At 43.6% G+C, this 27,033-nt stretch overlaps 9 protein-coding genes across 9 annotated transcripts; 7 read left to right on the forward strand and 2 right to left on the reverse strand.

The window, feature by feature from the left end:
• Positions 1 to 8: 8 nt before the first annotated feature.
• Positions 9 to 3,830, forward strand: K450DRAFT_224421 (uncharacterized protein). The gene is made up of 6 exons (XM_051586213.1): positions 9 to 187; positions 285 to 455; positions 522 to 2,397; positions 2,472 to 2,671; positions 2,749 to 3,140; positions 3,214 to 3,830. The coding sequence occupies exons 1-6, from the start codon at positions 32 to 34 to the stop codon at positions 3,569 to 3,571; spliced, it is 3,153 nt and encodes a 1,050-aa protein (XP_051448147.1). The 5' UTR covers positions 9 to 31; the 3' UTR covers positions 3,572 to 3,830.
• Positions 3,415 to 4,827, forward strand: K450DRAFT_224422 (uncharacterized protein). The gene is made up of 2 exons (XM_051586214.1): positions 3,415 to 4,517; positions 4,607 to 4,827. The coding sequence occupies exons 1-2, from the start codon at positions 3,645 to 3,647 to the stop codon at positions 4,679 to 4,681; spliced, it is 948 nt and encodes a 315-aa protein (XP_051448148.1). The 5' UTR covers positions 3,415 to 3,644; the 3' UTR covers positions 4,682 to 4,827.
• A 138-nt stretch (positions 4,828 to 4,965) lies between these two features.
• Positions 4,966 to 5,612, forward strand: K450DRAFT_224424 (uncharacterized protein). Its single transcript, XM_051586215.1, has 2 exons — positions 4,966 to 5,189; positions 5,252 to 5,612. The coding sequence occupies exons 1-2, from the start codon at positions 5,045 to 5,047 to the stop codon at positions 5,341 to 5,343; spliced, it is 237 nt and encodes a 78-aa protein (XP_051448149.1). The 5' UTR covers positions 4,966 to 5,044; the 3' UTR covers positions 5,344 to 5,612.
• Positions 5,613 to 6,508: 896 nt separating this feature from the next.
• Positions 6,509 to 7,075, reverse strand: K450DRAFT_224428 (uncharacterized protein). Its single transcript, XM_051586216.1, has one exon. The coding sequence runs from the start codon at positions 7,065 to 7,067 to the stop codon at positions 6,894 to 6,896; it is 174 nt and encodes a 57-aa protein (XP_051448150.1). The 5' UTR covers positions 7,068 to 7,075; the 3' UTR covers positions 6,509 to 6,893.
• Positions 7,076 to 10,152: 3,077 nt separating this feature from the next.
• Positions 10,153 to 12,040, forward strand: K450DRAFT_224430 (uncharacterized protein). The gene is made up of 4 exons (XM_051586217.1): positions 10,153 to 10,602; positions 10,690 to 11,476; positions 11,549 to 11,914; positions 11,995 to 12,040. The coding sequence occupies exons 1-3, from the start codon at positions 10,187 to 10,189 to the stop codon at positions 11,867 to 11,869; spliced, it is 1,524 nt and encodes a 507-aa protein (XP_051448151.1). The 5' UTR covers positions 10,153 to 10,186; the 3' UTR covers positions 11,870 to 11,914; positions 11,995 to 12,040.
• On the forward strand, positions 11,967 to 16,303 carry K450DRAFT_224432 (uncharacterized protein). Its single transcript, XM_051586218.1, has 8 exons — positions 11,967 to 12,322; positions 12,395 to 12,496; positions 12,564 to 12,629; positions 12,715 to 12,822; positions 12,882 to 12,974; positions 13,057 to 13,368; positions 13,430 to 15,136; positions 15,228 to 16,303. The coding sequence occupies exons 1-8, from the start codon at positions 12,131 to 12,133 to the stop codon at positions 16,035 to 16,037; spliced, it is 3,390 nt and encodes a 1,129-aa protein (XP_051448152.1). The 5' UTR covers positions 11,967 to 12,130; the 3' UTR covers positions 16,038 to 16,303.
• Position 16,304: 1 nt separating this feature from the next.
• On the forward strand, positions 16,305 to 17,872 carry K450DRAFT_224444 (uncharacterized protein). The gene is made up of 7 exons (XM_051586219.1): positions 16,305 to 16,555; positions 16,635 to 16,709; positions 16,783 to 16,974; positions 17,059 to 17,157; positions 17,231 to 17,414; positions 17,488 to 17,558; positions 17,624 to 17,872. Exons 1-7 carry the CDS (start codon positions 16,391 to 16,393, stop codon positions 17,771 to 17,773), a joined length of 936 nt encoding a protein of 311 aa, XP_051448153.1. The 5' UTR covers positions 16,305 to 16,390; the 3' UTR covers positions 17,774 to 17,872.
• Positions 17,873 to 18,330: 458 nt separating this feature from the next.
• Positions 18,331 to 23,773, forward strand: K450DRAFT_224457 (uncharacterized protein). The gene is made up of 7 exons (XM_051586220.1): positions 18,331 to 21,253; positions 21,337 to 21,384; positions 21,455 to 21,886; positions 21,951 to 23,015; positions 23,095 to 23,137; positions 23,209 to 23,534; positions 23,661 to 23,773. Exons 1-6 carry the CDS (start codon positions 18,439 to 18,441, stop codon positions 23,519 to 23,521), a joined length of 4,716 nt encoding a protein of 1,571 aa, XP_051448154.1. The 5' UTR covers positions 18,331 to 18,438; the 3' UTR covers positions 23,522 to 23,534; positions 23,661 to 23,773.
• On the reverse strand, positions 23,717 to 26,773 carry K450DRAFT_224463 (uncharacterized protein). Its single transcript, XM_051586221.1, has 3 exons — positions 26,227 to 26,773; positions 24,320 to 26,159; positions 23,717 to 24,254 (listed from the first exon to the last, which is right to left on the reverse strand). The coding sequence occupies exons 1-3, from the start codon at positions 26,490 to 26,492 to the stop codon at positions 23,982 to 23,984; spliced, it is 2,379 nt and encodes a 792-aa protein (XP_051448155.1). The 5' UTR covers positions 26,493 to 26,773; the 3' UTR covers positions 23,717 to 23,981.
• Between the last annotated feature and the right edge of the window lie 260 nt (positions 26,774 to 27,033).

The following is a 27,033-nucleotide window of genomic DNA, read 5'->3' on the forward strand; positions in this document are numbered from 1 at the left end:
GGAGTTGGCCAGCAAGTACTTCGTCATTACCATGTTCTCGTGGAAGAAAGCGCCAAAGGAACCACAATCTGCTGGTAGAAGTGGGAAATCGAATAGCATCGATGACATGGACTTTAGCGATCTGCTGAATGACCCCGTCCACCTGGATGGGGAAGACGGTGCGGACGAAATGGATCCCGACTTGTTGGTAAGCAACCTGGACTCCTCTCTAACGTGCCTTGATATAAGATTCTTTGGAGTTGAGTGAAGGTGTATTGACCTGAAACACCTGTTCATCAATATAGAGTCAATTACAAGAATTAAGCACTTCTTCAGCGCCTCGAAAGCCAAAGGCAAAACCGAAGCCAGTCCAAGGCGTTGATCAAGTGGACATCGATTCGTATGCTCGCTTAGCGCAGGATGAGGAAATCGAAGTTGACTTTGATGAAAGCGACATGAATGATCCTAACCTACTTGTAAGTTACATGTACTAAAACGAACCAAAAATCATGGTGACCAATAGTTGACGAGACCATTCGTAGAGTGAACTATCTATGCTGCGGGACAGTGGACCAGAGATTGCAACAGAGGCTGCTGATGAGGATTTAAAAGCAGCAAAGCCATTACCACTAACAGGCGAAGAACCTCAGCAGTCTATCGCTTTTAAGAAAGTTCCTATGAACGATTCACACAAGACTGCAAGGTCGCTTCCTCCAAATGACGAAGCACTCCAACTCATGGCTATGGGATTTTCGCAAAGACAATCTATTGACGCCCTACAACGGTTTGATAATGATCTGGAGAGAGCAACAAATTATTTGCTTGACTCACCTCCACCGACTGCAGGCGATGAAGATATGGTATCAGATGGTTTTGGTCGACAGGAGCAAGTTGCCGAGGAAGGAATGCGCCAGGAACAATCGAATCAAAAGAATCAGGACCTTATAGATACAAGCACCGTTGACAATTCAAAGATAGGCTTTGAGAACAATGAAAATACATCTATGAAGCCTCTTGAGCCAACTGCTTGGAATGCTTCAAGAGAAGGCATGAGTCACGAGGCTTCCATACAAAAAACCATTCCCGCTCCCACCCAAATGACCTACGATACCGCGCAATTCGAACCAGAGCGTCCAGCGCAAACTGAACCGGTCGCGACAGAAGAAATTGGCAGCGAAGAAGACTTCATGATTAAGTATGAGGAAACAGATTTGTCGCTCTTATCACAATATGCAACAGAATACCAAAAAGCAGCAATTTCTGCTAAACGTGCTGGTGATAAGACATCGGCAATCGATTTACTTAGAAAATCCAAGGCATTTACAGCCAGGAAGGAAGAATTGAAGGAGTTACAAAGCGATGATTTACCAATCGAAGACGATACGTTACAACTGGCGTCAGAACCATCAAGGAATTCAGGTCTCCAACCGCAACCAGACCGAACACCGTCAGAACCATTACCTAGCCAGAGTAATGAGCTTCAAAGTCCCAAAAGTCAGCCATCTGGTACTCCCACACCACCACTTCCCGCAAAAGATAGAATGTATGAACCACCAAAAGAAAAACCATCGCCCGTGCAACCTGATAAAGGTGAATCAGGATCGCATTCTGATGCACCTCCCCCATTAGCCCAAGTGTCACCATCATCAACGGCCCCATTGAGTCAAACAAGCGCCAACCAAACTCCTCCATCAAACTTAGCGGCGGCGGACTCATCCGAAGTACAGAAAATGTTAGAGACACTGATCGTACGGCAAAAAGAATATAAGCAAGCGGCTATACACTACAAGGATTTAGGAAATCTTGTTGTGGCTAAAGAGATGATTCGAGTGTCGAAGGAGGTGTTACAGACGGCTGTAGCAGTGAAGAATAAACAATTAACTGCCCCCAAATCAATCCGTAACAAGATACCACCACCTCCTGATATGGATCTTGGATCAGGTAAACCAAGACATGTACAAGAAGTGGAATTAGCGTCCAGTACCGGCACCCTTCCTGATTTCGCGCAACTCGAAAAGACACTCAACTACCAAGTAGATGTATGCCACAATCTGGAACTTCAGAACAGAGGAAAGACAGGCGGTAGTGTCAAGCTTGGAGACGCTTTTAAAGGTCTTGCCAAAGCGTTCGCAGCAGATTCAGTGTCTTTGAAATCGGCAGAAAATACGAATGCACCGTTACCAAGGTTTCACTATCAGAACGTCACATATGCTTATCGAGAGACTCATCCTGATATTGGAAGCAACGAGATGGTTATCAATATCAAGAAGGCGACAAAGTTACAAAGTTTGGAGACGGCTGCTCAAGACATTGAAGCTTACGTTCAGTGGGATCTGGGAGGTTGGCCACCTGAGAATGTGCCACAAGCTCACCTTGGCAAAGGACAAACACCATCTGCTCCTAAAGGCGCCAATCCAGGTACGCATCACACTATTTGAAAATACCCAGCCTTTGTTAAACCAGTGCTCTAACCAACCACCGTTCTTGACTAGATTTCGACTTTAAGACTTCCATACCAATCACACGTCATAACCGAGTATTTATGAGGTATCTGCAGAGAAAGAAAGCAACTTTTGAGGTTTATCACAAGCGATATTCCTACGGTTTCTTGCCTCGACCACTTTTGCTTGGAAAGGTGACTCTTGAGATGAATCAGCTATTGAACAACGCAACAGTTGGCGGCGTCTTGGAGGTAATTGAATAGACTCATGGCAAATTTCTTTTATTAGAGTTCAACTGCTTTAAACTGATGAGCTATCCTCTGTTTAGATTATGGATCAGAACAAGAAGAAGACAGGCGCTATGTTACATGTCGAGATCAGCTTATCAGAAGCATTGATGGACACAGAAATTCCAACAAAGCAAGACAAATGGTTGATCATTGACGAATATAATTCCAACATTTATCCTTTACTAGCTTCGGCTCAACTTATACCACAATCAATGTCCAATTATCAACCCACGCCTATCGCTTCACCTCAAGTCGGTACTCCTCCTCAACCGCTCACACCTACGGCGCCCGTTACCGAAGACGCAGTTGCCAAGCCTACCTCTCCGCAGCCGACTTCCAGTAAAATTGATCAAACCGTCGCAAATCCACCGAAAGCTGCAGCCACGGAAGAGGAAAGCGAGTTTGAACAGGCTGAGGCTGAGTTTAATGAGTATGTGCTATTTTTTTTTGGGGGGGGATGTCCTTCAATTTGATATCATTGGCTCACTATTTTGTGTTTTTAGTGCGGATTCCATCGTGTCAAATATGGTGCTTGAAAATGAGATTGGACTGATCAATTCAGCTATTGCCGCGTGCCATGGAACCGTACCAGAGCACTTGATGGATCAAAAGCAAGCGCTGGAAATCAAGATGAATATGCTGGTGATACAAGTTCAGACTGGCGGACTTACTATAGAACAATACCTCAACAACGTCAGATCCAGAATAGAACAGGACAAGAAGTGTGCTTTGATCTTCAAGAGAGCCGGTCGCCTGGATCTGGCTAAACAGGCACTGCGTCGTAAAAAGATTGCTCAGGATGAGGTGGATGAAGCAGAGGCAGCCATGGCTCAACAGGGCGAGGAAGACAATGACAGTTAGTCATTCGGAATATGTTATTTTAAATTTTTAAAACTCTCACAGAACCTACTTTTCTTATATTCATATCATACCTATGCCGCCAGCACTAACAGAGATTGATCAATGTACATATGTTCCCCCTGCTGTACTGCCTGTCCCTATTGCAGAGCCCGGAACTCGTAATGAAGCAGTGTCATTCGCCATGCCTGATGGCGAAATCTTGACTGGTCATTTCACACTGCCGGATCCAGTGACCGATGCCAGTGATAACTTCAAACCTTTGGTTGTTATATGTCACGGAATGCTCAACCACCGATTCAGCAAAGTTATTCGCAATCTCTCTCGGGCTTTATGTCCTGAATACCCTCATTTATGTTTGGACTTCCCCGGCATGGGCACCAGTACCGGTATCACTCGGTATGGCAACTTTAACGACGAGTACGTTTGCCTTAAATATGTCTTGGCACAGCTACGCAAGCAAGGATACACTATTGTAGGGCTAATTGGGCACTCTAAAGCTGGGTCTTTAGTGCTGACCTATGCCACACACCACAACGATATACCGCTCATCATCAATGTTTCGGCTCGTTACGATCATACTCAGGCACCGAGCTTCCGATTCAAGCCAGAGCATATGCAGCTGCTTCAAGAGCAGGGATGGTTCGAGTGGCTCAAGTATGGGAAAGAAAAGGAAAGAACTTTCATTGTCCGGGAGGAAGACTTGCGTGTACGGTCAGCGATTGATATGTCCATCGTTCGAGACATTGTGCTACGAAATGATCAAGGCGCTGTTGTCACAAAGGTACTCACTGTCCATGGCGATCAGGATTCCATTGTTCCTGTCAAAAGTGCTTGGGATTTCCACCATCATGTTGGAAAGAATAGCAAACTTCGTCAAGACGATGACCATCAAATTGTCATTATACCCGAAGGCGACCATTCCTTTTTAACTGAACCCGAAGCAAAGGTACGTAAAACGAAATGAGTGGAATCAATAGATACTTTGCCTAATTCTAACTCGAACTTTCTTACTTGCCAATTTTCTTTCGTCATTAGCTCTTGCGTCAAGCTGTACGGGAGTGGGTGGATAAACATTGGGAGATTGGCACCCAGGTCGTTAGAGACATTTAGAAATTATTTGATACGGCTTCATTGTTATAGATCAATATTAGAGAGTACATTTCATAAATTTCATAACTACAGTGATCCACTTCCACGGAAGCTGTCAAAATACCACGACTAATAAACATGCCAAACTTGGCAGAATGACTCATTTATCTCTGTAATTGATGCGACAAGAGCCAGTGCTGTGATGAAGACAATGTATGGAAGGAAAGTTCTGACTTCGTCAGACAGTTATCACCTTAAATATTGATTGCACCAATTTTCAATTTATGAGTGCTCGTGTTAAGTCTTTTTGGAAGGCACAAAAATTTGCTTCACATTCTCCCCTCACAAAAACTCCTCCCACTTTAGACCACACACAACGGCACTATGGGCAAGTCAGCACAATCAGAAATGTCGAACCCTCTCGTTGATCGTACCGAGGGCATTCATGCACTTACCAGAGCCGAAGAGGAGAATTGCTTCAAAGAGCTGAAAAAGAATGCCCTTAAGAAATGTGAAGTTCCCATTAAAGGTTTGTCTAAAGATCCTAACGTTTACATGTAGTTCAAAAACAGTAACCGCTTTTCATACCAGAATTTGTCGACTGCAGTAAGGAGCACAATGTTACAGTTGCTTGGAGTTGTCGCGACAAAAACAAAGCTATGAACAAATGCTTGAACCTATAGTAAGTGCTGCTTACTCAGTTGTTGCTAAAGCGAGTGAGTTTAACTTAACCCATGGCTTCGCTATTACAGCACTGCGCAAGATGAGCTCGACAAGCTGAAGCTTGCCAAACTTGCTTCCAAGAAGGCTGCACAACAGTAAAAACTCTCACGATCGTTCCTTCAAGACTCTATAGAACTGTATTAATGATAGCCTAAGAATAACCATGTCTGACTTTAAGGCTTCCCATACTTCATCTTCAAACCGCCATAGAATCCACCCATCTCATTTTTTCATCTCTACATAAAGCGTCACAGTGGGTCATCCACACTAAACATTGGCTGATATTGAGTATTTTTTATTTTGTTGGTCAGTGTATGAAAGAGGAAAAAACCCATTTAGATTTCGGCCATTTCACGGAGACGACGGACAGCAGAGCGGACGGTGACGGCAGCTGTGGTAGACACTTGCCAGGCACCACCGGCCATAACCTTCTTGCAGCCCTTGCACTCCCAGATACCGACAGCAGTGCGCTTGACAGCGTCCTAAAGTGAGAAATAAAGTGATTAACATGAATGAAATTGCAAAGTGTTTGACGGCACTCGAGAGAGAACAATGTATTTCTTGCTTTGCGTGGGTCGCTTGGAAACCATTACTCTAATCTCGGTGATCGAAATGTGGCAACTATTCTTACCTTGCCGCAGAAAGTGCAAGTGTACTTGGCGTGTTGTGTGATTTCCATCTTCTTGACTTGCTTACGAAGAGAAGCACCATAACGAGTGCCGTACTTTCCGGTGACTCCGACTGTTGAAATACAAGAAGTGAATTTAGTTGATGTGCTTTCAATTGAATGGTTGCAGTCATTTCTCAATGGAATAATTTTTTTTGTTGTACACACCCTTCTTAGTACGCTTGGCCTATTGAAAAACACATACCATGGAGGTATTACATTGGTTAGATGGGATTCATGGATGGATTCATCGTTCGATGGAATGGATGGATGGATGGGTTACGTACCATTTTGGATTATGGGAAACAGAGGGTGTGCCATTGAATGCGAGTCTTCTCTGACTATGAGGCATCCCCGTTGCAGCTCCGGTACATCCACGTGATGTTCAGTCACGTGCTCTGACCTACCTCTCAAAGAAGTTCCCTGTATGAAGGGATGTTAGGGGAATCACTGCCTCCTAAAAATCGACAACGTACATCATCTATCCTTACAGATGGATCTTGTTGTTTATACAGAGATGCAACAGGATGCACGCCTTCAAACATCAGTTAACCCGTTCAATGCCTAGAAGAGCCCATCACCCATTTAGAACATTTCCGGAAAAGTCAGCTTTGTACTAAGGAAAAGTATTTTCCAAACTGGCCTCACCCCTCCCCTGAAGGAAGTGTTTAAAAAAAAAGTATTCACGTTCTCTAGATGACCGCCCTGTATTTTTTTTTTGTTTATCTATCATTTTATTCAATCAAATCTTCCTACAGATCCTGCTGTAGGGTACTGCCTTAATTCTAAAGAATTGAATAGTGTGTTGGTGATTTAACATTGAAGTGCGAGGTTGAATATACGTTAATGATTTCCTACAAAAATGTATACATGTTTTGATAGGGGATTAGTCACTCTTTCCTGAAACAGAAAAAGGGCAAGAAGGTAAATAGCTATTGACATCCGATAACCTAAGTAGCAAGGAACTTTGACGGCTGGATCATCTCTTGACTGGTCGATTTGTTGAAAACACGCCATGGTTTTCGCCAGCATTGATGGCATAAACAGCAGCCAATAATAGTCATTATTCCAACCGGTACTAAAGTTGCAATGAGTGCAACCTTGCATGGATACATAGGACATAATTCAGGAGCTCTATCCTTGACACTAACGATTTTTTTTTTAAAAAAAAAAAAAGAAAAAGAGAAGTTAACAACACTGGTGCTTTAAACCCATTGCCAAACCGTGCTGGCTGTGAACTTACCTGAAGGAACATGAGTCATTATGGCCGAAAAATGGTGATATTTGGGTTACTCTTGCGACAACTCTCATGTGGTTCCAATAAAATGTGTTCGTCATTGGGGAAGTAGAGATATTAAATACAAGATTGCCTTGATTGCAAGGCACTTGTGAGCCAGTCCCATTGTCTTCTACGAGAGTAGTTCTGTTTCCAGCTCTGCGAAGTGATACATAGCAAGTAGCTTGACTAGCAAGGGTTTGGTTTGTCGTCTGCCAGTTGACGGTAACTAGACTTCCTGGATGCACGGTAGATCTACAGCCAGTATTCATCAAGCTGACTGAGGTGATATTGAACTTGTCCGCGATAACTCCAACGAAAAATAAAATCGACGCTAGAAAAATCGTTTTGTTCATACTTTAGATGGTGAAAGAAATAAAAGGAGAAGTCAAGGCAACAGTATGATTTGTCTTCTTATACGGATTGCCAGGGCGGGTCGTCAGAAAAGAAACCTGGGCTCCGCTATAAAAGGAGCCCCCATTGGGAGGCCCTTTCCAGTATCCATTTGTTAAATTGCCTTGGCAAATTAACGTTGGCGATTAGCCGCCCGCTTGCGTAAAAAGTTTCTAGCCCTGGTACACACAGATGCTGGATTATCATTTTCCATTTCGGTAGAGGTTTCGGATGACCAAAAGCAATGCATGGAATGGTGTTCCGTTCTTTGTTAACTGCCAAGAAAACTTGTGGCATCGTCATTAATGAAGAAATGCTTGCATTGCAGCTCTATGATCATTTGTAACGGTATGGTTCATTGAAATCGGAAGCTCTTCACAAACGTCTTGAATGTCGTTCGAACCATTGAAGCAAGTCCAGTAAGAAGACGTTAAAGTCGTCAGTCAGCACAAGATGTTAGTTTCGGTTGATCGGCATCTGGATTAATTTTATTGAGCATATTAGGTAAAATTTCTCAAGTTATCGATAGCCGAGTGACATATATGTAATTTGCTTCGGGGAAGAGAGTGGAGTGGACAACGCTAAAAAAAAAACTGCACCTGGAATACCTTGGCTACGACTATCATGCGCTGTTATTAGACTTGCAGCAGGGAACTCCTTTTTCGTTTCATTAACTTAACCTATGTAAACACTTTTGATGGCAGTCCCTTCCGTATGTGGAGCACCATACAGCGCACACAAATCATCATTCAACTCAGTAGTACAGAGTCAAGAATGGTGTCCATTTCTTGGCTCATGAACCAGGTGCATATTTTTGATTTCTGTGTACCTGATGTATACATTGGTTGGCTTTTTGCTAGATATTTCATGGCTCACGATTGATAAACCCAAACTTTGGTATACCTCGTTTTATTGTTTCAGTTCGTTTTATTCGTAAGAGTATACAGATGTGCTCCTGGTCACTTCCAAATGAGAGAGTACACTGTACCAAACGGTAGTCACTATTTACTGTCTGAAACCTGGTAGTCCAAGTGAAGTCCGAATATCCGTTTTGCCTTGATCGAACACGGACTCACATCGTAAAATTAACTCCAGAGCCATTGATGGTCGTAGTACACATATTCCTCTGACTGAATGTGACCAAATAACATAAAAATGAAATGGAATTTTATGATGGACAGACAGCATTTCTGTAATTTTATGTTTCGAAAAAATACATTTTTATAGCGCATGCTTCTCACAAAAGTAGCCATTATATAAAATTGAAACGCTTGTTTACAGATGTCAGTTTATATCAACTAACTCATGTTTTATTGGTATAGCCTCTCGGACTCATTTGGGTTACTGTAGGTTCCAGGAACTTGCAAATGATGTGTCAGATAGTTAGGCAGTATCGGGTGAAATGTCTTCACCGCATTAAAGTCAAACATTCTCGCTGTAAAGCTATTAAACCGATTTACAATCGTTTTTCATTGGTCGAAAATTTCAGAAGACCGGGTGGTGGATCATGACCTATTTGTCCATGGATAGAAACCTGTATAGAGCAATGTTATTGTATTCGATCAATTGTGATACAGCAATCAGCATAAGATAAACGTTTCAAATAAATATTAGGTGAATTAGTGACTTTAAAGTAATGAAAGTACCACATTTTTGGAAACTTCTTTGACAGTAAATTTGATTGAAACAGTATGAAAAATACGCCACCTGCCGTCGCCAAACGTCTGTTTCACATTGTATCATAACACTGCAAGAGTTGGAGGATAATAAAATGAGAATGATTCCGCAGACTTTGTAAGTACAAATAATACACAATTTGTCCCAGATTCAATGACTCTTATTGTTCTTTCCGTAATGGTGTTACCTGGAAGTAACTTAGTGCAACGTCAGTTGAACCTGGTATACATGGTATTAAGACTGTGAGAAAATAAGTATATAATAGCTCTTAAAAGATATACTTCTAAATGATGTACTTATGATGATGAAGGCTCAAATCGATAGTTCATCATTAGATAGTATGATCGATAGCGTTCGATATGATCTTGGTTTTGAGATATGCTCAAGCAGGACTAAGCCGGTGACGCTATGATATCATTTGCCGAATTTAGCTCAGCCAGGAATTGAATTTCCAGTGCTAGAAAAAAGATACTTCTTGGGTGTGCTGTTGATCGACAGCACCGTATGCAGGGGACTACTGTCATTTCTCTAGTAACTGATCAGCAATTTTGTTTAGCCTCTCACATTGACATCTATTTCTTCCTTGACTGAACGTTCGCTGAAGATTGTCAGGGCTAAATGGAAACGATTTCAAAGCTTTATCTCCGTCAGTTGTTCAAAGTCCTTATGCCTGATTGGACCTAAATCGGTACGGTTTTGCGGCCATAAATGGGGACTTCACCTGACGTATCTTTTTTTTTAATACCTTTACCATTTGTTAAATTCCTTCGCCATTAGGCCAACATTCTAAATGCTCAATGACACCCTGTTCAATAGAATATGGGTACGCTTGGTTGTATACCTCGTTCAGATTCCGTTATACTTTATAATGTCCTATGTGGCATTCTCTTTTCTATACGGCAAACCCCTCATATACCATATCCTACCCACGAACTCCGCCGTTGGATCCGTTGTTGTCAGCGTCTTTCATAGCTGGGTGATATGTGAGCTTATATTTTTCATACACTATTCTCTCGCAAAACGACGCCTGGAAAAGTATAATCAAGAAATACCGGATATGAGCCTTGAAGATCGATGGGATCTCATCAATCAATGTCTGGAAACTATCGACGATCCTATTGATTGGTGCACTGGATGGTTTCGAGAAAAGGGTACCTTGCGAAGACCTCATATAGACGAAATTTGTCAAGGGAATATTCGGGAATGGTATAAAAATTTTCATGAATGTTATTGATGTTATGCGAGATATTCAACATTGCTAATGGGCTTTTACCTATCTTTCAACATTTTCAGGTTAGCTTGGGCGTTCTGGGGCAAGAGTATGCCACGCGTGTCAGCCAATCCACTGCATGCCGAGCAATTGGATCAGCTACTAGAGCTTGCGTTCGAAAAACTAGGAACCAAGATTTCAGGCGGATACAATGCCCGGTTACAGTGCATCCGGTTGAATCTTGACCCTATCCGATCCACTTACCGCCCTTTGGTGCTGTACGGAGTTGTTTACGTTCTGACGTATATATTCGACTATCATCTAATGCAATTGGGTTTCAATCGCTATGAAGACGGTAGCAGAGAACAAAGCTGGCGAAGTATATTATTAGATGACGTCGAGTCTATCACAGAAGCAATGTCCGGAGAGATGCCATCACCTGGCGGCAAAATTGTGCACTGGCATCGACCGGCCACCGCTGAGACAAAAGGACCGCCTATCGTTTTCATTCACGGAATTGCGGCTGGCCTAATGTGCTATAACTGGTTTATCAAAAAGCTGTTGAAGCACTGTGGAGAACATCGCGGCCTTATCTTCGTCGAAATGCCTTACGTCTCAATGCACATCAACCAAGCTATTCCTACCTCTCATGAACTTGTGGACGAAATACGCAAAATGTTGGATATTCATGGATATGATAAGGCCACGTTCATGGGACATTCTCTTGGAACTTGCGTTGTTAACTGGGTGGTAAAGGATATACCCGAACGCGTTGCCAGTGTGACGCTGCTGGACCCTGTTGTCTTCTTACTACATTATAGCGATCTCGCATATAATTTCGTCCACCGTGCACCGACAAGTCCCAATGAGGTATGGTTTTTTCCCCTTAGTTTTTATTTCCAGACACGAACGGGATTTTCAACAGTGAATCTATTTTTATAGCGCTTAATTAGTTATTTTGCCGCCCAAGAGCTGTACACGGCCTTTTACATTGCTCGAAGATTCGACTGGAACGATAACATGATGTTCATTGGAAATCAGGACGGAAAGGCCTACATCAAGCGATACGGTGATGATAGTATACCGTTAGGAGATTTGAAGGTGTTCCTTTCGGAAAATGACAATTTAATCAATAGCCAACGCGTCCTTCACTATTTGAAGGCAAGAAAAGTGGATTGTGAGCTAATGCCAAAGCTTGATCATGCAGCTTTTCTATTTAGAACCGACTGGGGAGAAACCATTAGTCGCGTTCATGCTTTGTAAATATAATCCGTGATCAATGAGAATTCACCAAATTTGTGCTTGATTGTGAGTTTGAATTTTGTGTTACCCAGCGTGTTGCACACCGTCCACCTTCAGTATTTTTTAAAAAATCTTCTTTACTCCAGGATTTCTTTTGCATCGTAGCTGCAGTTTGGTCTTCATGCACCAGCAGTTCTAGTCACTCCTGTCCTTCCCATCTCCACAATCCAACATTCACTCGTTTAACTACTTCAAAATCTTCCATTCCCTCCTTTCATCTCTATGATTTCAGCCTCCACCATTGCGTCTGGATCGTCCTCAGGCTTTTCCGCCGTGGGTAGCGCTTCGACTCCTCAGTCCTCTTACACTCCTTCTTCTGCCAAACCCACCTCTGGAAATGCCTCTGGAAATCCTCTCAAAGACCTTATTGAAACTGAAAAAGAGTATCTTGATACTCTCAAAATTATTACTACGGTATATATCGCTCGCCCTGAAATATGCAATTTTTGGGTTCCTCGGAATTGACACCTTCTTTCTGTTGAACAGCAAATTGCTCCCATATGGTCCAACGATCAGCGCTCGACCGACTTTACAGAATTATTAAAACATGCCCAGGATATTCTCAAGATAAATAAGCGATTCTGTACAGTAAGTCAACCCACACAATGGGTGGCGGCATTTCATGTTTTCCCCCAATTACTAACCTTACGGTTAGCGTTTGATCAAAATTTCTGCCTCTCCTCAAGGAATCCGTGAGCTGGGAGATGTGCTGATGCAATGGGTAAGGTGTCGTTCCTGCAATGGTCACGCTACCACGTTCTTCTGTCACTTTCCTGTATGACTTATTCTGTCACTTCCCCCATTAGGTCAATGAAATGGAAGCTCCATATGCCAATTATTCCCGAAGTTTTATCAGCAACCTCAATGATCGACAGGACATTGTTGGGCGGCCGTCTGTGAAGGCAGCATTATATGTAAGGTCCATCCGCTTGCTACCCCTCCTACATCTAGATCACTAAATTCTAGTCTTTAGGCACTGTCGGTTCAACACTCTTATGAGATCACCATGGAATCGCTTGTGAATGCTCCTATTCAACGAATGCTGTATTACAAAATTTTATATGGTGTAAGTGCAATGGTATCTGTTTATGATCAGAATATCATCCAATCATTTTAATGTTCGGACTTCCCCGTGTTCCGCTACACAGCGACTATTGGAGACCACTGAGCCCGGGAGGTCTGATCACCAACTACTGGCTCAAGCCAATCAACGGATAGACACAATCATGCTGATGGCAAAGAAGAACACACGAGCCATGACTTCGCCTCTACCTAGTCATATCATCGCATCGCCTCCTAGTCGCCAAAAATCACTGCCCAATGTTCCTCACATAAACACAACATTTTCACCGTCGTATAGTCCGATGCAAAAGCCTCCCCAACCTCAAGGTGCTATCCTTGATCTTGAAAAGATGATTGATGCATCCACTGCTGTCGATGTTTTCTCAAGAGAACCCAAGGTGAGAAGCAGCAATGCATGCTCTATGTTTTTGGAACCACATATTGACTCTTTTTTACTAGAAATGTCGCTTGCAACTTTCGAGTGCTCCACGAACTCTTATCGTTGACGATGATTTCACGTTGTTTCCTGCCACTGGAAATACGATCGCACCTATTGCAGCTCATGTTTTTCTGTTGTCTGATGTTCTCATTGTCGCCAAACGTTTGAACCGTGATGAGCTGGTCAAATCTCGAAATGATGGCTCCGACTACATGTACTCGCTTGTGTTTCCACCCCTTGCTTTGAAACATGTTCAGTTCGGGCAACTGATGCCGGAACGAGAGAGCCTTGGCGAATATTATATTCAGGTGTCCATCCGCAACACTGACTGTATGCATCTAAGAACGGATTCGCGAGCTGTGAAAGCATTGTGGTTGGAAAAAACTTCACCACGACAACAGAATTTACCTCCCGTACCGGCTCCAAACTATCCTATGCCTGGTGCTGCGAAGCCACCTGCTCCATTTCCAAAGAACTCGACAGTTCCGTCTCCGCCTAGCAAAGAACATTCACTCCCATCCAATGCTGCGTCGGATTCCAACCGTGACACCATTTTTGATATGTATACCAGCACTGAAAAAGCACCGTCCAGAGATACCATCTTTGGTATGTACTCTGATGAACCCGAACCACATTCAACACCTGAGTTGCCTCCCATGCCGAAGAGCCCAGCACCGTCGAATTCAGGCGCTGCTGTGACCCACGAGTTTATAAAGCCAGCCGTGTCACACACATTGGAATCCATTCATATCTCGAGTCCAGTCCAGTCGCCTTCCAGGGCCAATTTCATGGAATTGCCAAAGTTGGATAGATTGAAATTGGATGATAATACGTTCAGTAATTTGTCAAGCTCTCCGCCTCCAGCAACACCAACCAGCTTGTCGCATAGAAGAAGAAGCTTTGAGCCGGAATCACCATTGCCGACATCACCTGGAGTCCAGTTATTGTCTTCCGGCCCACCTTTATCTCAATCTGTCAGTAATGGGTATATCCCACCACCCACGGTCCACAACATGGAGTTGGCGGTGTCTGAAGTCCCTGAAGTGCCTTTGCTCTCCCAACCCATTGAAGTCGATCGTGTTGTTGCTCCCATTGCCATGCAGGCTGCAGTTCATAATGCTCCTGCCATGTTGACTGCATCCAAGTCGGCACCCACATCTCATCTTGGTCCCCAGCAAAATCTACCACCTATACCTTCACCGGATCCAATGTTCATCAATTCCGCGCCTACCATGCTGAATTCCGCTGGTGGTGGTCCAGCAGGCATGTCTTCACCACCCATGCGTCCACGCCCCCCACCACCGAACTTTGCTGCTGGTTATAGACCTCCTCCTGGTGGGCATATGGGTCATCCTCCTCCGCCGTTTGGAAGTTCTCCTCCGCCTGGAGCAATGTACAATTCACGTCCACTCCCTCCGCCAGGGATGATGGCAAGACCGCCTTTTCCTCCTAATCAACGACCACCACCCTTTGGTATGAATTCACCTGTACCATCAAAGTCAATGGGCCATCGTCCTCCTCCTTTGGCTATGCAACCACGGCCTGGTATGCCCCCTATGCCGCGACCAATGATGTATCCACAAGACCCTTCATTACGGCGATCTCCGACTCATGGACCACAAGGAGGTGGTGCACCTGGCGGACCACAGCAAGCATTACCTCCATTACCATCGCAAGAAGGCTATAGCTTTTTAAATGTCCCTCATAACGGATCACCTTTGGGCAGCGTAAGTCAAAGTTTTTGAAAGCGTTTCATCGCTATGATAGCCTTTGCCTAACTTTATCGGTTTGTTTTTTTTTGTGATGCTTTGTTGGTAGCCTCGTAGCCCTACCACTGCGAATGCTATGGCTGCCGTAAAAGAGGTCACTCATAGAACACCTCCTTGTGATGTGTTTCGATGGAAGGATAATTCTTGGGCGGCAGTGGAAGGTCAATGTATTGCGGAAATTCGACAGACCATGGCCAACCGACCTTGCTTGGCCATTGTTATAAAGGAATCCAATCACATGTACTTGAACGCATGGGTCAATAGGAATATGACCAGTCGTCAAGAAGCACCAACCGATGTTAGCATTGGTATCGACATGGGCAACGGTCGTAAAGAAAATTATCTTGTGCACTGTAACGACCCGAGGGATGCACATGCACTAGCCGGAGCCTTACACCGAACATCGATAGAGGTCATGAACGCTACTCGTCAAGAAGAGCAAGAGCAGTACCACACGCCGATTTTAAGATCCACGTCCCTTGGAGCAGCGTCCATTCGGAAACCAGAAGACGGACCACAGACCACCAAACCCGTCATGCAATGTCGATGTAAAATCTTTTTGCAAAACGAACACGCTAGTTGGACCAATCTGGGTAATGCTGGCCTTCGACTCTCAATGCAGATACCCAGTCAGCGTATTCACGTTTACATTGAGAGTGAGAAGGATAGCAAGCGATTGGTAAACACGTTCATTCAAAGCAATTTTGTCGAACGTGTTTCTGGCAATACCAAACGTATCACCTTTAGACTCATGAATGAGACCACTAGAGCAACTGCTGTATATATGGTCCAAGTGAAAGACGACAAAGTTGGTATCAAGATCTACGATTACCTGAAGGGTAATCGAGCCCAAAATTAATGGCATCTTGATCCATATCTTTTTGTAATATGAAAACCAAGCAGCTTGCTCTTCATCATCATGGGCCTAAAGAAAACATAGAATATACATAATTTTTTTTTCTCTTCCTACCTTTATTCTTATTTATCGACTTGAGCACATTGTGTTTTCTACTACCTTGTTTCATCAGTGCATATAAACACGTACGTTATTCATTTGAAATGGCCCTTTGGTTTTCTACGTTAAAATTAAATTTGGTATTGTCCAATCATTTCACTTACTCCGCCTGTTTGTTGCAGGACATCCCTGGCTTGCCACGCGTCAATTCCTTCTGCGTATTACTTTCTTGAAGTGCAGGATTCGATCCAGCCATCATGTTATATTTAAAGACTACCCTACTAGCCTTGGGCGCTGCCTTTGGCATGACTGTTGCACAACAATCCACCAACCAGGCCATCACGCTACAAACTCACTCGTTGTATCCTCCTTACATTGATGACGACCTGCAGAACCGATGGTTCGACTTTGGCGGTGATGCAGTAAGTAAAACGTAGCAGTTCATCTTCCAGCAGCAACGAAAAAGCAATCAGTCATTTTTTAAACGTAATGCACAACCAGGTCATCAACACGAACAAGCATGTTCGCTTGACAAGCAATCGGCCTTCTCAAGTCGGATATTTGTGGTCTCGTCTGGTAGGGGCATACTGAAAGCCATGGAATCACCATACCGACCTTTCCCATAACCATGTTATTTTTCTTGATTTAGCCCCTGACTGCAGCAAACTTCGAGATCGAGCTCGAATACAACGTCGATGGCCCATCCGGTCATTTGTTTGGTGACGGTTTCGCACTCTGGTTATCGAAGCAGAGAATGTCGATCGGCCCTGTCTTTGGCTCCGTCAACAACTTTGATGGTCTTGGCATCTTCTTTGATACCTATGATAACGAAAGATCTCATGTACGTTGGGGATGTACTTCTGATCTGGATTGTTTTTTTTTTTGGACTTGCTTTGACTGACTGTACGCATTTTTCTTCTTGTAGAAACACTCCTTCCCTTATGTGCAAGCTATGCTTGGTGACGGTTATAAATATTATGATAACGACAAGGATGGCTCATCAACCGAATTAGCTGGCTGCGAGGTAAAGCAAACCCTTTTTCGGGCTCGGCTCTGCAGTGTTATACTGAGACTAATTTTGCTTTAATTCAACCCAGGCTGATTTCCGTGGTAAAACAGTGGTCACTAAAGCTCGTTTGACTTTCTACAAGGACAACTATCTTAGACTGGAGCTTCAACATGAGAAGGAGGATGAATGGACGGAGTGTTTTAAAGTCCCGAACGTTAAGTTGCCCGACCAGGTCTACCTCGGCTTCACCGCACACACTGGAGAGATCTCAGGTACGAACACGTTAGGGAGGGATAATTCTGTTTTCAGGCTGACGCAAAAACTGACTCTACTCGTTCCCAATAGATAACCATGATATCATTGCCGTGACCACCAAGACGTTAATTCCTGTTCCAATCGAAAAGCAAAAGCCAATAGTGAGTAGCATACCCCCATTAGTATTATGAATTCATCGTAAACATACTCATCCGTTTTCCTCCAGCCCCAAACCGGCAAGAAGGCCAAGTCCTCATCTGGTGGTGGTGGTTTCCTTTGGTTCTTGTTCAAGATGATTGCTGCCGCTGGCATTGTTGGTGGCATGTTCGTAGCATATCGCATGTATGAGAAGAGTGGCAACATGAAACGGTTTTAGGCCAACCTGCGTTGGTACTCAACCTCTGTATCTATCACAAAGAGGTGAACCCACTGCTTTCCTTTCCCAAATTCCCTTTCAAAAATAAATTTTTTTAAAAGTTTTCCCCATTACCGCAGTGTGGATTTAGCAAACATCGAGAAAATATCGGTTTGAAAACTATGCCCCATGATATGTTAGGACGATAGCGAGATATTGATGAGATTCAATTCAAGCATCCGACGACATTCACCTAGCAATGAACAGTGTTTATCAGCTAGTGCAACAGCGTCATATTACAAATTAAGGTCGTATTCCTTGGGATTGATGCGTGGTTGATGGTTCGTATTAAGGTACACCCATAGCTGCAGTTGTGGTGTGTATGCCGGCGTACTTGCTCTTTTGAATGCTGAATTCTATGTGCATACAATCAACAGCAATCTGTTATGAGACACAAGCCCGTTCCGCCTAATGATAACCATTGGCATGTATTACAAATAATCGAGATATTCAGGCTGGCTTTGATTTCTAATGACTACCTGAGCAAGTTGTGCCAACTGACGCACAAAGTGCGCATGAGCAATTTTCGCCACCTTGAAAGTCACATTTTTGAACAATTGGCAGTAATGTGATAAAATTATAAGTTGAGCTTGTTCTTTCAATGTACTTATAACTACACATATTCAATGACGATACCCTCAAACTTCACTAGAACAGCTTCCGTAGCTGTCCATGGAATGACATGCCAGCATTGTGCAGACTCAGTCACGAAGGGTCTAGCGCAACTAGAAGGCATCGACGTTTCATCGATCCAAGTCGACCTCGACTCGCGGAAAGCTACATTTAACTACATAGGGACTCAAGTAAATAAGGACTCGATATCAAAAGCAATTGAAGAATTAGGCTATGATGCTGGAACTCCACAATTAGACATGCCTACCTTGGCTGCTTCGTCGTCTGATCTGGAACATGCTCGAATTGGAATCTCTGGAATGACATGTTCACATTGCGTCAATAGCGTCACCCGTGCTCTTTCTGAGCTTGACGGTATTGAAAAGGATTCCATTGTGGTCAATCTAGAAGAAAATAAAGCCGAGTTTGATTACGTACCTGGACACCCAAACGAGGATATTATCAGGGATGCCATAGACTCAGCGGGCTACGACATCGATAGTGTAGAAATGCCCATTTCTTCGACAAATCCATCAAGTTCACCATCGCACAGGAATCTGTTAAATTTAAGTGTATCCGGCATGACATGCGAACACTGTTCTAACACAATACGAAATGGTATTCAAGGATTGCAAGGCGTCGAGCCTGAATCCATATCCATTGATGTCTTAACCGGAAAAGTCACAGTATTGGTATCTGGAGAAGGCAATGTCGTGGATGCCATTATGGAGAAAATAGATGATCTAGGATACGAGGTTACAGATTGGAATAAGAAAGCACTTTCAGAGTCCCAACCCGATATATGCTCTGCTCACATCATCATTCAAGGCATGACATGTAGCCATTGCACAACCACAGTTCAAAATGCCCTTTCGACCCATCCTGGTGTAATCCGTGAATCCGTATTAGTAAACTTGGATCAGGGAGAGGCAACTCTTCTCTACAATGGTACGGAGACGTCTTTGGAGGCTATGCGAGAAGTGATCGAAGATGCAGGTTACGACGTCGAAAATGTCATTAGTACGCCGGCCACTGGAAGCTCCACCTTGGACAACGAAAGTATGACCGATGTTAAACTTAGGAAGGCAGTGTTTCGAGTTCTTGGAATGACATGCGACAGTTGTTCCTCAGCCGTCTCAGAATTACTGAAGAACTTACCCGGAGCTGTCCCAGATTCGGTGTGTGTTGGACTCCACACTGAAATGGGAATGGTGGTCTTTGAAGGCGATGCCATTACACCGAAATTGATTACAGAAAGGCTCGATGATGCAGGATATGAAGCAAATAATATTCAGATTATCCATAATCTCCTTCCGCCCAAAGTAATGGATGAACCGAAGGAGGATGACCAAGATGACAGCAGCAGCTTTGTCAGCCTTAATAAGGTTGTTTCTCACATCTCTGAAGCATCACTGGCCGGAATATCTATTTCTTCTGCACGCAATGATTCTGTTCAAGTAGTTTCCATGCAAGTTTCTGGTATGACTTGTGCTAGTTGCGTTGGCACCATCGAAAAGAATATCAAGACCTGGGATGGTGTAATGCCTGACTCAGTTACAGTCAATCTTTTAACTAATAATGCTGCCTTCAAGATGGAAAATAGCAGCCTATCCTCCAAGGAGATTGCAAAGAAGATCAAGAAATTAGGATACAAGGCGAGCGATATCCATATGGCTAGCAAAGGTGCAACAGTTGCAACTTCTAGTGCCAAGTTCCAAGTTCAAATGATGGTGACTGGGATGTATTGCAACATGTGTGAAACGAAGGTCTCGTCAGCTTTGAAGGAACTTCCTGGTATAATCTCAAATTCTATTTCGGTATCATTTGAAACGGGTAAAGTGAAGTTTCAGCTCGACAGAAACGTTACGACTCAGCGGCAGATACAACGAATTATTCAGAAACTTGGATTCTCGGCTGAAAGTATCGATATAACCAAGATGGAGAGGTCTGAAGACGAAATGAACGAATCTGAACGTGTCGATAAAAACCTGGTCATCACTCGACTCATTGTCACGGGCATGACTTGCAGCTCCTGTGTCTCTAACATTGAGAAGACCTTGTTACGGCATGATGGAATAAACAAGGCTCAAGTCAATTTGTTAGCCAAGTCTGCATTTATTTCGCACAACCCCAGCAAAATAGGATCTCGCGATCTGGTTAACATAATAGAGCAAATTGGATATAAGGCCGAATTGGCGCCGGACGAAGATCAATCTAATCAGAGAGATGCAATGAAAGCTCGGATGAAAGAAGAAGAGCGAATACTGAGAAATCGATTTCTATGGTCTCTTCTGTTTGCTATTCCAGTTTTGCTCATTTCCATGGTCTTTATGATGGCTCTTCCATCTACCAACCCTGTTCGCCAGCATCTTTCCAAGGACGTTGTGCCAAACTTAACCATTGCCAATTTGGTTTTGTTCATCTTATGTACACCAGTTCAATTCATATTGGGCAGCTCTTTCTATATTAAGGCGTATCAATCTCTCAGGTATGCCCACACTGCCAATATGGAAACTCTGGTCGCACTAGGAACTTCTGTGGCATATTTTGCTTCCGTCGGTACCGTGGCGGCTGCTATGGCAAAGCCCAACACTATGGCCGAGCCCATGAATTACTTTGAAACCAGCGTATTCCTCATTACTTTTATTCACCTTGGAAAATGGCTAGAAGCACTTGCCAAAGGGAAAACGGCAGAGACTATCACAAAGCTTATGGACTTACAGCCGGAAAAAGCCATTTTGGTTACTGTTTCTCATGAAGAAAAAGAGACAGATCCCGGACAACGAGAGATTTTAGAAGAGTCAGAGATCGATACCAAAGACATCCAAGGTAAGTAAAATGTTTCTTCGTCCTTTTTGTTGTTTTTACGAAGATAGCCTATAATCTAATTTATGAATTTTTTATTTTACCAGTGGGGGATATCTTAAAGGTACGAGCAGGAGACCGCATTCCATGTGATGGTAAGTACGCATTTCTGGCTATTTGATGAAAGTGGCCCAAGCACATAACGCTGAAATCGCTCGCTTTTAGGAAAAATCTGGAGAGGCACAAGTACTCTTGACGAATCTATGATTACTGGAGAGTCAATTCCTGTCACCAAAGCTGTGTCAGGCGATGTTATTACTGCAACGATTAATATGACCTCTGAAATTTATGTCAGAGCCGTTCGCGTGGGTTCCAACACTACTCTATCTAGGATCATTCAGCTAGTCCAGGATGCTCAAGCGTCCCCAAAAGCCCCCATTGAAGTCATGGCAGACAAAATATCGAGCATCTTTGTTCCCATCGTTATTCTATTGGCTATCTTTACTTTTATCATCTGGGAGGTGCTTGGAATTTATGAAGTATATCCGGCAACCTGGGTCACGATGGGTGAAACCAAGGAAATCTTCAGTTTGATGTTTGCAGTATCGGTATTGGTCATTGCGTGTCCTTGTGGTCTTGGTCTGGCTAGTCCAACAGGTAAGTTGTTTTTCAACACACGTCGCAAGAAAGTGAAAATGGAGTTCTAATATATGCATTCTAGCGGTCATGGTAGGCACAGGTGTAGCTGCACGACATGGCGTACTTGTGAAAGGTGGTGGATATGCACTCGAAATGGCCAATCGAATTTCAGCCATTGCATTTGACAAGACCGGCACGTTGACCACGGGAAAACCAAGCGTTCGAGACAGCTGGATCCTGCCAGATCAGAATGGAAACACAAACGAAGCGCAAACCTTGCTGTCGTGGAAAATTTTTGGCCGTGTCGCAGGAGCTAGTAATCATCCATTGTCCAATGCTATCAAGCAAAAGGCCCAAGCAATACTTGGTGGATCCAACGGGGAAGCTGCTGGCTCTGCTACACCTCTCGACGGTGATAATAAGCCAGCTTCAGAAACAGAGACTCAGGAGAAGAGCTCAAAAGATTTATTTCAAGGCGTTGATCTTATGCAAAGCAAGGAAACACCTGGTCGTGGCATTACTGCTACCATCATAGTACGTCAAGACAATGAAAAGCTATCATCGATCACCGGCGCATCAAGCAACGTCTACAACGTATTCCTTGGCAATGAAGAATGGATGAAGGAAAACCTTGCCAAGCACAACAGCAAGGCATCGTCTATCTCACGACGTCAAGAACTTGAAAAATGGCAAGGCGAAGGAATGTCAATCGTCATGTTTGCCATTAGTCCTGTACAGGCCGCTGAAAATCCGCCATCCTATGTTAATTTGGCTGAAGGCTGTCAAAATGAGTGTGGTTGTGTGATTTGCAACTGCGCTACCCAAGGAAGCTGTGAAACCTCTCGTACAATTGTGTTAGCGCAAATTGCTATTGCCGACCAGCCAAGACCCGAAGCAAAATCAGTCATTTCCAGTCTTCGTGCTAGTGGTATTGAAGTATGGATGATTACTGGTGACAATCCCATCACCGGGAAAGCCGTGGCTAGACAAATCGGCATCGATGAAGGTTGTGTGCTCGCCGGTGTGAAACCTGAGCAAAAGGCAGACAAGATTAAAAACTTGCAAAGAAAGACTATGGCAGTGAATCGACAGAAGACTCGTCTCGGTCAATCTAAGCCTGCAAGAGGTGTCATCGCCATGATTGGCGGTAAGTATCATTTGTCATGATAAATGAATCTCTACTGTATTCGAAACCTAAACCATCTATTTTGCTTTCTTTACCGTAGACGGTATAAATGATTCTCCAGCACTGGCTCAAGCGGATGTAGGGTAAGTTGACACGTTATGTAGGGCACCAAAGTGAAATGCCAATACCTAAGGCGTATCTCTTTATTTTTTAGTATTTCTGTGGGTTCAGCAACGGACATTGCCATCGAAGCAGCAAGCATTGTTCTTATAAGGAACAACCTCTCGGACCTCCTTACTATGTATGATCTGTCTCGTACCGTAGTACGAAGAATTCGGATAAACTTCTTATGGGCATTCCTGTATAATATTATCGCTATTCCCATTGCTGCTGGAGTTATCTTTCCAGCCTCCGGCCAAGGTTTGCCACCGTATCTTGCAGGCTTGGCTATGGTCATCTCCAGCGTCAGCGTTGTATGTTCCAGCTTGATGCTACGATTATATAGAGCTCCGGTTTCTTCTCAATAACCAATAGATATATGTAAATCATCCTTTTTTGTACCTTGTAATACCATTCAAATCCTCCCCCCACTCACTCCATTATATATGTTTTTATAACAAATCTACCTTGCAATGATTGAAAATTTCACATCCTTTATTCCTCTAGAATCACCATTCATCATAGTCATGCTGAAATGAAATGAAAAAACAGAGGATTTTATTACAATGAACATGTCGAAAAAGGAGTATACTGAATAGAAGAATATTGTACATTGGCAAGTACAAACACAAGGTTGACCAAGCAACGAAACTAAATGGCAGGCAGGTTTTTGAAAAAAGAAAAGAAAGGAGAAAGAAAGGTACACGTGGTAAAAGCTACTACACTACTGCAATAGTGGCTCATCTATGATGTTATGTTATAACGAAGGGGGTGGGATAATTGTAAACTGGGACATTGGCCAGCAATGGAAAGTAGGCGCACAGGGCTTCAAGAATCAGTTCCATAGGGTTTGTTCAAGATGTGGAAGTCGATATCGGCATTATTCCACAGGCTGTCATATATAGGTATCCAGTAAATTTGATCATCGTCGTCATCTTCAATATTGAATTTTTTGAAGAAGTCTTTGATGTCGATATAAATATGAGACTTTGGGAATAAGTTTTGCATAGGGGTTTTCACGTAATGTCTGAGCATGAGCTTGACGGACTGAATTGATTTCGAAGCTCGATCACGGGAAACCCAAGGGCAAACAATTAAATACTAGAATGGAAGTGATTAGCAACCATACTGGTAGTAGATCATATTCCCCAGCAGTCGTTTCTTACCTTATGTATAGTTATAGAACCCAAGAAATGGAAAAGACAAGGGCGGAAAACACAGTCAAAATTCAGGCCGCAGGCGCTGAACCAGGCATCAAACAGGGCGGTCAAGATGTCAGCCGCTTCAGAGCATATACGCAACGCTAAATTATGAAGTTCTGACAGCGGCTCTGTGCGAGCTGCAGAAGGCAGATGCCGTTGATACAACGATAGCCAATTCATACAGTAGTCGGCCATGGATAAACAGAGAGTTCGCCTTCGCCACATATCTTGCATGATGGCAATATTTTGCAATTGTTGAATAGCAAGGGTCGAGTGATGCGTATGATAGTATGACCGAAGTTCTTGATCCTGTTCAAATAAAAAGTCGAGTTCATCTTCTTCATCGAAATCCGCGGATCTGTCTTTCATACGTTTGGCTAGAATTCGATTGAGCCGTCTAGATTGAAGAACCAGTTGCATGTACTTAATTTGCAACCGCTCCTCATGGTCGTAGTCGGTGAGAATGTCTGGATACTCGGCGGTGACATCTTCTGGGTCAATGACAGCAGGCGAGCTGTATAGTTGAGGAACGGTAGTGTCAAACCACCATAATGACCAAAACATCCTTTTAGCAAACTCTTTTTCGTGAGGATCCGTGTAGCGGTCGTAGCCATGGCGTTTATGTAAATCAAGATTGAAGCATAGGCTAATGGTAATGCCCATGGTGAGATAAGCTGACTGCATATTGCCTCGATCATAGTCTCTGGCCACGCTCATCAAAAGGTGGAATAGCTGATTCAAGTCGCAGGGATCATCACATGATATTTGTGCATTCTTGTGGTATTCTTTGCCGCACTCTCGATGATAGTGGACGCTATGGCCAAGTGGTGACCATGAGTGCCAGAAACAATAATGGGGTATCATGTAGCTCAATATGGATATCAGCCTGTCCCTCTTGATGCGACTATGTGGAGCATTTTTCATTTCCTTTATGGGGGAAAGAATAATGGGAAATGGTAAGCCACAACCACACCAATGCCCAATATAATGCGGAATATGCTTGGGAGTGATGACCATGATATGTTTGTCTGTCGAGAGTTGCTGAAATGGAGGGGTACTGCTCATATCCGGATGCCAAGCTCCAGGCCTCGTGATCATAGAAAGTCTTTCGAACAGCGATAAATGGTATATGCCCTGTGGCAAACGACGTTGAAGCTGCGTGCGGCGATCGGCCGAACTTTGTAATCCGAAGGGATCTGGAACCGGCATGGTCATGGCATTTCCTTTGTCATGTAGTATATCCAGGGTCCTGGTTATGAGTGTTCGCAATTGTTCGGTATTACCGATGTTGGTCTCGAAACGAACGACACCATTGCCAATTGGATAGATCTCCCATCCAGTAGCTTCCAGGAGTTGAACTAACAAGTCTTCATGAGAATCTTGATGCAATTGTATTTGGGTTTCTTTGTTCGTAATAAGGGTTTTTATATCTTCTTCCGACGAGAAGCTTAGTCGTCGTTGTCGTTTGAAGAGAGCATTGGGGACAATGGGTGACATAGAGCTTTTAGGTGTTGATGTGGTACTCTCAGGTGTATTTGGACTAGGGTATGCCAACAGGCTCGGCGAAAGAGGCGATGGAGAGGCAGAACTTCGATAAACTGCACGAGTTGATGGTGTTACAGGCCGCCGAGATGGAATGGTGTATACTATTCGATTTTCATGCGTTGGGCTATCTTCAGAGCTGGAAGGTTGAGAAGATTTTTTCCTCGCCCGATTTGTGTCAGGATAGGTACAGGTTCGTTTACCACGGCACCGATTACAGACAGGGTGAGACCTGTCGCAACGTACTCTACGCTTTCGGCATCTATATGCAGTACATGATCGATGGTGAGAAAAGCCATCGAAAATACATAATATAAAAAGTCCCTTACGTGTTGCATGAGAAGCCTGGACGTCGCTGCCTTGGTCGTGAATGAAATGCTGGATTTGAGGGATCTCCTACTCCCAAAGCTTGTTGGAACGATTGTGGTGTGATGGAATGGAATTGCGTAGACGAAGATTGACCACCATTGCTTTTGTCAGAAGAGCTAGTGTGAATGCCCAATGTGAATTGACTTTGTTTAGGAGTTTTTATCGCCGGAGGGAGTGCTTTATGTGACCGAGGCGATAAAGTCTTATTTCGATGGTCACTGCTCATAAATAGGGAATTGAGAAAGTTGATTTCAACCAGAAGAGAGAGAAGAAGGGTCCTTTTGCAGTAAAAATAATAACAAGAGAGGGCGAGAGAAGTTGCGTTGAAATTCCAGGCCAATGGAAGCGCTGCTTGTCTTCGTGACACAGATCAACTCTTTTAGCACCCCAGCTTGACTGACCAACCCACTTGTCGAGCCGGATGTCCGACGGCTGAATTACGTAAACATCACTATATTAAATGTTATTAAAGGCAATAGACCATCTCATCCATGAAATGAAGTTGAGTCAAGACATAGCGATTTTTTTGATCCTGGAAATCCGAGAACTTTGGTGGGTCTTGAGTTGGGTGATTTTCCCGTTGGAACTCCGACAGAGGCATGGTTGAGCATTTCAATCGGTCGCCAGCTGGCAAAATGGTGAGGTCTGGGTCCAGTCTGCTAAACTACAGCCAATATCTTCAACGCTATGCTATTGGTCTTAATATCATATTCAATAAATGCGTGCTTGTGAACATACTACAACGCATAGCCTCTGAATCGGATGTG

Source organism: Umbelopsis ramanniana, assembly GCF_025399195.1.
Source record: "Umbelopsis ramanniana AG unplaced genomic scaffold K450scaffold_6, whole genome shotgun sequence".
Taxonomy (NCBI): Eukaryota; Fungi; Mucoromycota; class Umbelopsidomycetes; order Umbelopsidales; family Umbelopsidaceae; genus Umbelopsis; species Umbelopsis ramanniana.